Source organism: Merops nubicus, unplaced genomic scaffold, assembly GCF_000691845.1.
Source record: "Merops nubicus isolate BGI_N331 unplaced genomic scaffold, ASM69184v1 scaffold29110, whole genome shotgun sequence".
In the NCBI taxonomy this organism is placed as follows: Eukaryota; Metazoa; Chordata; class Aves; order Coraciiformes; family Meropidae; genus Merops; species Merops nubicus.
Window position 1 is genome coordinate 2,366 of NW_008585305.1, and position 13,099 is coordinate 15,464.

At 39.8% G+C, this 13,099-nt stretch overlaps 1 protein-coding gene across 1 annotated transcript; it reads right to left on the minus strand.

The window, feature by feature from the left end:
* Positions 1-639: 639 nt before the first annotated feature.
* Positions 640-8,301, minus strand: RALA (v-ral simian leukemia viral oncogene homolog A (ras related)). The gene is made up of 4 exons (XM_008947210.1): positions 8,147-8,301; positions 7,092-7,300; positions 3,464-3,638; positions 640-823 (listed from the first exon to the last, which is right to left on the minus strand). Exons 1-4 carry the CDS (start codon positions 8,258-8,260, stop codon positions 701-703), a joined length of 621 nt encoding a protein of 206 aa, XP_008945458.1. The 5' UTR covers positions 8,261-8,301; the 3' UTR covers positions 640-700.
* Positions 8,302-13,099: the final 4,798 nt, after the last annotated feature.

Consider the following 13,099-nt stretch of genomic DNA (forward strand, 5'->3'; position numbering starts at 1 on the left):
ACAGACCCTGCTAGCAGGCAGCTGGTGAGTGAAGCCCCTCACAGAGCACAGAGCGGGCAGCCCCGCGCCGCCGCACGCCGACAGCCTCCCTGCAACCCGCTGGAAAACACCCTCCACTAAGCAGCCTGCTATGGTTAGGTTCTCAAATTAAGGCATATTCAGATGTAAAAGGTTACGTCATTCTTCCAGGCTCATCAGGTAATGCAGAACCACACAATTTCCCCCATCCTAACTGTTTGCAGATACATTATTATGATCTCGTTTGCAGAACTCCATGGCAAAACAACTGCATACCCCTTTGTCAGGGATCACCTTCACAATTGTCATTTTCAAGGCAACAAAGACAAGATGGATTAACAATTACCAGTGATAAAAAAGTATGCTTTACAAGAACCCACAAGGTAATACTTCCCCCCTCTGTTCACTGTGAAAGAAGACTGCCTATGAAACACTACATTCAGAAGAAATGTGAGAGAAGGTAGGCAACTATGAAATGGACTGAACTTTGCTTCTCTTGAAGCCACATCATCTTTTTTCAGTGAATTTGACTTTCAGTGCAGCTCCAATTCATGCTTTTAGTGGTACATTACAATTTCCAACATGTTAGAGTAATTCCAGTCACTTGAGCCTTCAGTGGCATGCTTATAAATTATGTTTTTTATTAGTATGGTCGGGGTAGGAACGGAATTCAGGGTTTCGATTATAAAATGCAACATCTTTCTCTGATCCTCTTAGCTAGGCTTTTTCTTTTCTTCTTCCCATTCTTTTCTTTGCTGTCTTCCATTTTTCTGGCTCTAATTTCTCTCATTAAATCGAAAAACACCTAAAAGAAGATTTAAGAATGTCAGTGCAAAAACAGTCACAGACATAGGAGTTAATTCAAGCTATCACTGATGATCTCCATTTCAGTTGTTTAGAATAAAATCAATTATATGCAACAAGTTTGAAGCAAACATTAATTCATCAAATCCTTCCCTAGTTTTGAAGGTCATCTTGGTATGATGCAGTCCTGCTTCTTTCATGGTACCAGAATGTTTCCCCTGTCTTCTGGTATTTGGTTAGGAATCCTGTCAGACAATTTTCCACAAGCATTGAAACAAGAGTCTCACCAGCAGACAAGATTTTTAAAAAAGCAATGTCTACAACTTCCTGAGGAGACTCAAGGAAATCAATTTATGTTTTGAGTATGTTCAGTGATGACCTGTAAAGGCTGAAGAAGTGCAACATCCAATTCTAGAAGCATATTGGAACAGTATGAAACTTAATGGAGCAGAAGCATACACTGAACATTTCATGGTCAGCGTGTCCCATGATATAAGTCTACACACAAAGTGTCTAGGGAAATAAATCAATCAGCATTTCCTTTAAAACAAAGTTATCCATCATATAACCCCATGAGGGATTTTTTAGAACAGGTAATCTCAGCTGCCATATTACCATCTAAAAGTACACATGAGCTTTGTTTTCATCAGGTGGTTCAGTAGAAAACAAAAATTAAAAAGTTGGAGATACACCAATGACTTAAGAGAGATCCTACTGTCAGTTAAGGCACTGTAATTGGACAGCTTACAGCTATTTTATTAATTTGAAAAGCAGATCTTGACTTGCAGGAGGTTACACCAAACCAAGTCATTTTTTAAATTTTATTGTAAGCACCCAGCTGAGCAATTCTAAGACCTTTTCTCTCTCGGGAGATGTTCTCTAGATCTGTCATGGGACCTGATACATTTCTGTAAAGCACAGGCAGTGCAGGGGCTGAAAATCTCCTTCACAGAGCTCAGTACATTTTTATTTGAAATGACACTAATCTCATGCTGACTGCAACAAAAGCACCAACCTTCAGTATGTGGGATCCGAAGAAAGTCAACATAACAAAATATTTCCATCAAGAAATAAGATTGCCTTTAGATTTCTAAAAAGTGCACTAAGTTACTTGTTTGTATTTAAATCTGTGGTAATGGCAAAATGCAACTGTCAACTTCCTTAAGCACAGATACAAACCCACTATTGCAGAATTTGGAGAACCCAGATTTCCCACAGAATAGTAACTTAAGTCCACGTAACAAACCCCATGACTTCAGATGCTCCAAGTAACTAAGAATATCTGAAGAATATTTAAGAATCCTAGAATACCAGGCTGGAATGCACCTCAAGGATCATCTGGTACAATCTTTTTTTGGCAAAAGCACAGTCTAGACAACATAGCCCAGCACCCTGTGCACATGAATCTTAAGTGTCCAGTGTTGGGGACTCCACCACTTCCCTGGGGAGATTGTTCCAATGGCTGATTGTTCTCACTGTGAAAAAGTTTCTTCTTGTGACTCACCTGAACCTTCCCAGGAGTAACTTGTACTCATTACCCCATGTCTTTTCCATGTGACTCCTTGTAAAAAGGGAGTCTCTAACTTCTCCATAGCAACTCTTTAAATAACACAGACCTTAACTGCAACCATGCACCAAAACTAAGAGAGGTCCTAGCTTCTAACAACAAAGAGCTGCAGCAAAACTCAGTCTTGAATACATATAATTGACTTAATTTTCTCTACAGAACAGCACAAAGTTCTTACTGTAGTACTGGATTCAGAGCTTCTCGAGGAAGACAACTGAGAGGAGACAACAGTCAAAGCTGTCTGTTATTGCAACAGCCAACTCACCTTGCAGCTGTTGTGCTGCAGTTGACAGCTCATCAGGATTTACACCAGAGGATTTTTCAATGTGTGATCAAGTCTGGCACTAGCTCTGAGAGGAAAGGTTGGCACACTGAACTAGGCTACCTATTTCTTTTGCCACACTCCTGTTACTCTTGCAGCCTACAAGGCTGAGAGCTATTCTGAATTCTGTATTCCAGGAAGTCCTGTCTTCTAGGATTACAGCTGAAATACTTAAAACTAATCAATTTATCATCTTAGAGACAGATTCTCTGCCTCTTATCCCACAATCTTCTGAAACAGGTTTTAACCATGAAAACTCATGAGGCACTTCTAGGCTCTTCAGATCTTAAAAGGTTTCATCTGCTCTTCATGGGAGCAACATAGAGCCAAGCATCTGGTTAACTGGGGGCAGAGGAGGCTCCAATCCCTCCCTTGGCCTGCTGCTGTAAATGGTTTTGTTCTGGCTGAGGATCAGACAGCATTCCTTGCTGTTCAGAAGCACATTGTCCCCTGGTTATACAAAACACAGTATCAAGCCTAAGCCAAAATAGCTACCTCAAGACATTTTTAATTAATGTCTTGTATGACTCCCTGAAGTTTAGGATGGGATAAACTTCTGCCAAACATTTTCACTGTTCTACATGAAGTCACCTGGTCACGCACTCCTTGCAAATTAAGGAAGAAGAGCATTTAATTCAAATTTCACAAAAATAATTGCTAAAGTGATGAACATGCAGAGTATGATCCACAGAAAAGAGGAATGAAGTAAAAACTGATGGAGAAATTCATTGTATTAAGAGGCCAGATATTACCTTGTCAACATTAGCTCGTGTTTTTGCAGAAGTTTCCACATAGTTCACATTCCACTGATCAGCTCTGTTTTTTGCTTCCTCTACAGAAACTTGCCTTTTATCTTCCAAATCTGATTTGTTACCAACTAGCAAAAAAGGAACATTCTCATCTTCTTTTACTCTTAAGATCTGCTCCCTGGAGAAAAAGAAAAAGGAAAGGAAAAGAAAATTAAGCTTTGCATGAAGTACTATTATTAGAACACACACAAAAAAAAAACCCCTCAGACTAAATACCCTTCCATCTACAGTGAAAACCCATTTATTCCTTTCATGAAGCTTCCATAACAGTAAAACCTTAAACCTCATTACGACATTATACACAGTGAGCACAGAGACAGGCAACTAGTCCTCCAGGAAGGAAGGTGAGTCAGGAAATAAAAGAACAGGATTGGTTTAAATGAGAATCTCTAAGTCATTCCTTTTAATAAAGGTGTTACCTGAGAGCATTTACCATTGCCTTTATATTACTATTTGAGATTGCCACTTTTAAACTACCCAAAATTCAGGTTTACACTTGATTTTTTCCTAATAAACTGCACGTGCTATCTTTAAAGCTGATAAAATTGTCAATGTCATACCAAGAGAAAAAAATCTCCTCCTTTCAAGAATCTTTCTGAAGTCAATTATATTCAGTCTCTACAGAGAGCTTCATTCAGCTATAAGCCAGTGCACAGATACAGGTTGTACATACATCAGATTTTTAAGGACAGACCTTTCTACTGGATGCACTGCTAGGATGAAGAGTTTAAAGCTGTAAAGAAAACTCAGTTCCACCAATGGTTTGGTATGTGAGAGCAAACTCTGAAGCACCAGCAGAAAGCACTGAGTAACAAATTCCTTTTGCTGGCTGAGGTGAAACCTATTGCCAGACTTAAAGTTGAATAGACGGAAGCTGAAGAGAGTTAATTAACTGATACTCTTAAGGGCCTTGATTTGGTGTATAGCAGGATCCTCCTGATGTTATAAAAAGCTTCAATAGCATGCAGTCCTGTGGAGGAATTCTACTCGCAGGGCTGGGAAACTGCAGCAAGCCCATAATTCTTTTTTTAAAACCAACAAATATTTGAGACAGCTATTCTGACTATTCTGGTGTGTAACACCACATTTGTCTGAGGTGGAATTAAGGCAGCATTCCTTCTCTTCTTCACAAATATCAATGCAAATGCTTTAACAGTGTCTGCAGCTCTCCAAAAGTAGTTTTTATAGTCAGTGAATAAGGAAGTGGGGCCAGAAGCAAACTTGGAGCATCGCTGTGGTATCTGTGTAAATAAGACTTCTGCTGAAACCTGGTAGCTTTAGATACTAATTGTTCAGGTGATGCCAATTCACCCTGTAAAGAGTCAATCTAACAGCAATCCAGCTGGCAATACTCTCCTCTGAGCCCTCTATGAAGACTGACACCTCCTAAACAAGAAATACCTAATTAATGATATGCCAGCTTGAAATCTAAATTTAAAAGAAAATAAATTAGATCCAGACCCATTCTCCTCAAAGCAAGGCCACATTTTATTGAACTGCTAAGATATCAAAATATTTAAAACTTTAGTCATTGCAGGTCTGCTTTCTATCATAAAAAAATCACTTGGAGCAATGGCACTTCAGAACCCACCAGGAACCTTACTGAAGGCATAGAATAACAGTAAAAAGCTCTCCTGTTAGAGTTCTGGCACTCCAGCAGAACTAAACTCCATGGAAACAAACACCCAAATTCTTCTTGTCACTTGCTTTCATGCTGGTCTCAAGTAGCATTCCCTCAGGCCTCTCAACACCACCAAAGGTATTTCAGCTGTACCTCCAAGAGATACAGGTTACTTGCACACAGAGCAGAACGTAATTTTTCTCAGTTCCATTTCAGCATTTAGGCTTCTACAGTTTCAAAGGCAACTTGAAAGGCACTTTCAGATTTGGACTGGGGAGAGTTTTAATCTCCTCACTGAAGGGATTTTTTTCTCCCACCTTTGCTGTCTCAGCATGTGTATTGTTCACACTCACCTTTGCTGGAAAAGTAAGACTTTTCCTAGAGCCATACAGGATCATGTACTTTGAAGCATTAACAGGATTTTAAACAGATTTGAATAGGTCATTTTGCACTCTAAAGGAGCTCAACTAAATAGTCCCCCACGGCTGACAATACCTAGGACAAGCCTGCAAACCAGTCAAGGCCTGCCGTTCCCTTCTTCCCTCCCTCAAAATACATACACACATCTATAGACACAAAGCCAAGAACACTAGATGAGGAAAAGGTCACTTTCTCCCCTCTCCATACCTCCACCTCTTCCCTTAAGAGATTAAACTAAACATATTCTAATACTTAGTGCTAATTAAGTTGAACTGTGACAGCATCTCTGAGAAGGCTTATTTCAGTTGGATGCAGATAATTTCTTTTTGTTTCCTTACTTTAATCTCAAAGATCATCTGCTCTCCTAATTTGCTACACTTGGAAATGTTAAAAAAATCCACAACCCTCTAGTCTTTTGTCCTTTCTTTAATAATGAGTAATGAGTGATTTAAATAGGCTTTCTCTCCCAGCCAAAATTAAACACCTGTAATGTATTGCTGTCTGCTTAATAGTCTTTTAGCATTATAAGGGTTTTAATATGCTGCATGCCTGAAAAGTGTTAAAACACCCTATCCTGTTAAGTCTTTATTATACCAAAAAGATCCAGTTCCAAACTGCTTTTACCATGTCGGTCCCTATTAAGTAAAATGCTGACTTTGATGGGGAAGGTGAATGCTCTGCAGAACTCTATGCAGAATTTGGTCTTGTAAATTCAAATTTTTACATCAGTATCTTCTACAGAGGAAAATTCCTTCCAGCTGAACCAAAGGGACAGATTTACAGCAGGCCTCCACACAAATTGCATAGATACTTCTCACTGTTGTTGTTCATAGTATCACCCCTAAGAGGCAGAAAGACTGGTGTTGTTGATACCATGCATGTCACTCTCCCAAAACACAATGCACATACTTCACAGGCCTAGGACTGTACAGACAGACCTCACTGGATGTGGTTCTTTTGCACAGTTTTCAATGGCAAACTGGTCACATCATCTTTATAACTCTGAAGTATTCTAGTATAAAACAAGACTAACAAAATGCTACAGCTGCCCTTTTCTTCCAGGTGGTATTTCAAAGGTTAAGAGAAACACAACTTAATCCTCTATGTGAAGCCACAACTGAAAAAGACAACTCTGGGGAGTATTGTACACACCTTACATGCAACCACATGGTCTACAAGCAGTTTTTCTCAGCTCCTTTCCTTTGGACAGCAGCATGCCTACTCACAAATACTGCTTCTTAGCACAAGTGCCAAGCGACACTTGTTTACAAAGGGCAGAAGCCTTCTGAACATTGCTGTGTATGTGCTCTGTAGCAATAGCCCTTCTGGTACTCAGAAACACAGCAGCAAAGATATCTAAACTGGTACAGATAACAAAGGCATGGCTGGGCATCTGTTCAAAATGTGGCTATAGTAAGAGCTGTCATCCAATCTGGACTATCATAAGGATATTATAAACCAAAAAAAAAAAAAAAATTACTTGTAATTAACTCACCTTAATCAGAATAATTATCTTGCTTTGTGACTTACCTGAAGTCTGCAGTTGCTGCAAAGGATTCCAGCTCTGTGATAGAGAAGACACAGAGAAAGCCCTCTCCGCTCCGGAAGTAGTTGTCCCTAATGGCAGCATAGTCCTCCTGCCCCGCCGTGTCCAAGATATCGATCTGGACTTCCTCCCCATCCAGAACCACCTTCTTCCTGTAGCTGTCTGCTTTGGTGGGCTCATAATCTTCAACAAACTATTACAAACCCAAAACATTCATGATAGAAAATCACGCCTGTACAAGGCAAATGCTTCTATTTGCCTGTAAGGATAGAACCACCACCCTTTATGGTTATAGTAACTAATAAGTGTGTGTATGTATTGAGGCTATGAAGTACTCAAACGATTCCTAGTTAAAGCTGGCTGTCCATCAGCCCAAGCAGTTTATAGGTTTTTGCTTTCTTCAGCCATTACAAGGCAATGCCAGAGGTAACTGCAAAACATCAATGTCTCTGCACTCCCCAAGCTTCTGGTCAAGCACGACATCTGGCTGCGTTCCATTACGCTGTCAGACAGTCCTGACTTGGAATATATTTAGTATCAATTTTTAAAGGACACTGAAGCTGTAACTTCTGCTTTTTAATTTAATCAAAAAGAATGACTTTTCACTGGAAAAATGGAAACAAGAAACAAATTCTCTTTGCTGTCTTGAACAGCAGCACAAAAAGCATGGAAAAACATGGTCATCATCCCAGGCATCATGCAACCCACTCAAGTGAAGAAGCTCTCAGCTATAATACTATATAGGTGTAATAATGCTATAGCTAATAAGTTTACTACATCTAGTGAAAAATGACAAAATATACTGATATGACAGAGCATCTAATAGCACAGATGTCTGAAAAAAGCCAGTTACACCTTTGCAGGTGTTTCTAGTAATTTTCTTAACCTCAACTAATATTTTTGCCCAATTTAACTGCTGACTTTCATACCCCATCATATATATTTCAATCCTTTCAGAAAAAAAAATGCACTAATGAATGCACTAATAAACAGCACTATGCAACAGACACCTGAGATAATTTATAGTGTGGATTCTTACCTCATCGTACATAAACTGTAGTGTTAAAGCAGATTTTCCTACGCCACCGCTTCCCACCATGATGACTTTGTGTAAAGCCAATGAATTCTGTCCTTTAGGCTTGTTTGCTGCCATCTTTGGATTGCAGAGTATTCACAGGTATAAAATGGAAAAAAAAAATCTAGAAGAAAAATATTGCTTCATTAGTTTTCCTTCCCTTCTCCCACATGCACTCTTTGAAGGGGATTTATTTTAAATCCCTACATATTTAAGGACTTAATTTCAGCTCAGCTATCTTCAGTGAAAGCTATTTGCTTGTTAACTGGAAGCCATTCCACAAACAACACTGAACTCATCTTTCCCACAGCATGAGCACAGAAAGCCTTCGCCATTTGGGAAGGGCACAAGTGGGTTTGTGGCATCCAAGAGCAATTAAGGGAAAAGATTTACATTTTGGTATGTGGTGTTTTCATTCAGAGACATAGCAATTGTCAAGAATTCTTGTTAGTTTACTAAGCCACAATGAGTCAACACGATGCAAGAAAACATGAGACATGACAGCTGCAGGGGAAAGAACAGACATTTGAAGGAATTTCCTTCAAATAGCAAGCACCAAGACACAGCAGCAAGGATTAGCTAGTGTACTTTTTCAGAGTAAAGCAAATGTGTCACATAAAACCTAAAAATACCCAGTTTCAGTAAGTCAGTCAGGAACTGAAAGAATAATCTCATTTATAAAGAGCAGAAAGATTCAGCTTGCCCTCCTAGGCTACAAATGCAGCTATTCCCTGTATTTGGAATAGTTGTCTCAAGTCTCTGCACCTTGCCAATACCAAAGGGCTCCATGACAGTTAATTCATGTACCGTTTAACAGGCGTGTGCACATGGACAGAAAGTAACAATCCTACTGGCTTTAAAAACCAAAAACATGTCATAGTTTTAGCAGATCTCCAGCTAGTATCTTCCACATGTTTGTTTCATCCCCTTCCCATCCCAACAGTAATGTAAAAAGCACATTCACAGGACAGCACGGGTTAGTTATACACAGAACTGTCAGACAGTAACTAGAGGCCGTTACCTCTTTGCCTGTACCCCGCAGGATCACTTGACAACCTCACACCAACTACGTCCTCCCACACAACCAATCCCCCTTGTGTGCAGCTTCCTCAGAATGTGAGGCATGACCATATTCTTAAAACTTTTATCAAAATTCCTAGCTGAGGCCATGCACCAAGTTTTGTTAGCAGTAAGGCATTTTGGTATATAAAGCATGCTGACTGAAGCTTCGTTGCAGATTAAACCAATCCTTTCTGGGATTCAATACATAAAAAGGTGTGCTGGTTTTGGCTGGGATAATTTTCTTCAGAATAGCTCATATGGTGACATTTTTTGGATTTGTGATGAAAACAGTGATAACACAGATGTTTTAGCTGTTACAGAACAGTGCTTACACAGGGCCAGGTCCTTTTCTGCTCTCACGTTGCCTTGCCAGTGAGCAGGCTGGGCATCGATCACCTAATAGTGAGCAACTATTATTGTTATTTTTAATCACTTGCTTTTTTTTAATGTATTAAATTTTCATTAACTCAATCCATGAGTTTTCTTACTACTACCCTTCCGATTCTCTCCCCCATCCCACTGGCAGGGGGAAGTGGGCAAGCAGCTACGTGCTGCTTGGCTGCCCACCCAGGTTAACCCATCACCTCTGTGCAATTCTCTCTGGATCACACCAGTACCACTACACATCCTGTTGTCAAAGAATTTTCAATTCCATTTTCAGTATTCAGTCGCTTAAATTGTTTTCCCCAGAAAGATTAGCTAAGTGAAATAAGCATGAGTAAGCTGCTGTACTAATTATAGTTATATTTCTCTGCTCTATCTCTAACATTATGTTACAAATTCTTTTAAAAAGGACATAGGTGAGAAAAACCCCAACATTTCTGTTGTGGCCACCATGGCTTAAAAAGAACCATTGCTTTCTTTTTACTCAAGAGGGAGTAGGAGAACATGAAAATAGCTCCAGGCCCCGTGTACATTCTCAGCCAGTCTCACTGCATTTTGAACTACTCCACATTGTCTTGTCTTTGAGCTCTTCTCTTAAAAGGAAAATCATATCCCAAAGGTCACATTTACTTGTTTTTAATATGCACTTCATAAAAGTAATCCAAAGAAAATTCCTCTGAATTAAAGTCATAAACAACAACAGCTCATTTTGCCCAATTTAGATTACGATATGTACTGTCAGAAGCACAGAAACTGAGGCACAGGTATAGCTGGATATGGTCCATGTTCATCTTACTAAGCAACAGACTGTTCTATAAGCACTTCGACACTGCTACAAGTCCAAATGAATTCAGCAGGACCTCTGACAGGTAAATTTGTGCAAAATCAATACTACAACTTGTGAAAAAGTTCAAAGACACAATAGCGATGTCTCACTGTAATATTTGCTCAATCTACTTAAAGACTGTAGTTTAGTTTACAACAGTGTGAAAATTCCTATTTTACTAGAAGCTGCAACACAGCAAGTAGTGCTTTAGTGTAACAAAGTGAAGCTGCCACTTTTTGAACTTTGTACAACAGCTGATGCATACTCGAAAAGCCAAAACTATGTCCAACCAATATCCTTATAAATAACCAAGTTTAGTGACAATACCCCTTTTCACTGAAAATTCTTTAACCAAAAGAATTCTATGGTAGCATATCATTTTCAGAAGCCTTGATAACATCCTTTCAAAGAAGCATAAGAGATTGAGTCAAAGAAACTCACTCAGAATTAAAAAACCTGGCCCAACCAGTCCAAGCAGTATCCTGAGTCATCAAGTCATCAATAATCATCAGTGAACAACATTCCAGAAGATACCGAAGTCAGCAAAACTTCAAAACTTCACACTACCACAGACTGCAAATCTTACAGATAAGCTTGTCATAAATATTCTGCCACCTTTTGTAGTAGAAGGAGGCTCGGGGAGGTCAGTTTGCTCTCAAATTCTTCACAATCCCATAAAGTCGTAATGCTGGCAAAATCCAAGCCTGCTGAATGGCAGACAAGGTGAAAAGAGAGAAGTAAATCACAAACAAAGCAAGTACAGTCTGATGCTGTGTAAATGACAATCCAGAGAGACTGCTTCAGAGCAAGTATTCTGCCAGAGAGGAAAGACCTTGACAGTGCTACATTTTAAGCTACCATCACATGCTTCTACCTGTTTCAGCTTGCTTTCAAAAGTAAGGAGGAACATATATTCCAACTTTAACAGTAAAACACCCGAGATGAAGTCTTATGCAAAGGAAGTTTTTCTACCTTTAACTTACGTAGGCTGACTTATTTTCATAGGAATTATTAAATTGGGTCACATCTAGTTTCTGAATTGTCCTACTTAATAATTATGATAAAACTGACAGACTGCGGCAAGAACTCTGTAATGGAAGCTCAGGAAAAGCAGACTCTCACATTGTGGGTACACTGGGGAGGGTTTTTTATTACTCACACTGAAAACGTGTTTAGGGGTCAGAAGATAAACAGAGGCTTATCCTGCAGCAGAATCCTGTGCCACCCTACAGCAGATAGGCTCACACAGAGCCAAGCAGGGTGTTGTCAATAGCTGCATTATCCATTTATACAGGTCAGCTTTTGACCACACCCATTGGTAATCTTCATCACAGCATTGGCTGATGACATACACAAAAGTTTATTTTTAAACAGTTCTTTGTGTAGTCAAACAAGTTGGAAGGGAAGTGAAAGCTTAACTGGCTCACCAACATACTGCCATACCTTCCCTCAGAAGGGTGAGAACATTGTCTAACCACCATGCTATGGACCAGTCCTCACTTCCACTGCAGATAAACTCCTAAGGAAACTGCCCTTTTCCAAACATGTCTGAGCAGATACAGGCACAAACAAACGAATCTCAGCGGCTGCTCAGCCAGAGTAAGCCGTTCTCAAAGCTCCCACAGCTGCTTATTGCTGCTTCCAGATAACCACCCCCACAGTCCTGTGCTCCATTTAATGGCAGGCTTCCAGTCGGAGCCAGGATTGTTTCTGCAGAGCCAGGTTAGGGAATGATTAGATTAAATAAGAACTGCAAGAGCAGGAATTCTAATTCATGCTAGCATCACCAATGGCATCTTCTCCAACAGTCCAGAAATTTGGTCAAGGAAAGAAAATTAGGTAACTAAGTAACTTTTAAGATCACCCTACATAATTAAGATCATGTAGCAACAGGAACTTGTAGCTGGAGTCCTAAAACTGTTACCTGTCTTGAGTGCCTGGCTTCTACCTGTATCAGTACTAACTTCTCCAGAGTTTCACACCTTACACAGAAAGTCCTCTGTGCCAGAAATGCAATATTATCTTTAGTCCCCCGTGGACTCAAACATGACATTTAGTTCCACCCATCAGAGGAGCCAGCTGGAAACTGTTCCTGCCACAGGACTTAGACACAGTAAGCTTCACATTAGCTTTGGCATTAAGTCACGGAGTATGGAGTGGTTAGCCAGATCCACCAGAGTAAGAAAGATGATTAGGTACAAACACAAAGACAGGTTTTCCTCTCCAGGGACAGTATCTTCAGGGAAGATATCTTTGTAAATGTATGGTAGGGAGGAAGGGAGAAAAAAAAAAAAAGGAATCCTTGCTCTCTCTATAGTAGTCTTTATTTCGCCCTCCATCCACTTTTACAGCCCAATAAATTGAGACCTAAAAATACACTTATGGGTAAAAAATCCTTACAGTTTCTATCCCCTCACTCATCTTGCTCATCTGATCAAATTCATAAGACTCCTCTTAAATTGTCTTATTTCTCATATGGCTTTTTCTTACAGAATAACTTGCTCCAAAACAATTAATCAAAGCATGCCTCCTTACATATCTGTGCCATTTGTCCTCCACATCCCTCTCAATGCAATAATCCCAACGTTCACACACTAAAAGGGAGCAGACAAGAGGCCAGGGTGGCTGTGTGCCAGCTCAAACAG

Bases quoted from the DNA above. Each gene is read 5' to 3' on its own strand.
- RALA (XM_008947210.1), bottom strand. From the start codon at position 8,260: ATGGCAGCAAACAAGCCTAAAGGACAGAATTCATTGGCTTTACACAAA. The intron at 7,301-8,146 runs GTAAGAATCCAC...GGTTTGTAATAG, and splicing joins TACAGTTTATGTACGATGAG to TTTGTTGAAGATTATGAGCC. The intron at 824-3,463 runs GTAATATCTGGC...ATCTTCTTTTAG, and splicing joins CACGAGCTAATGTTGACAAG to GTGTTTTTCGATTTAATGAG.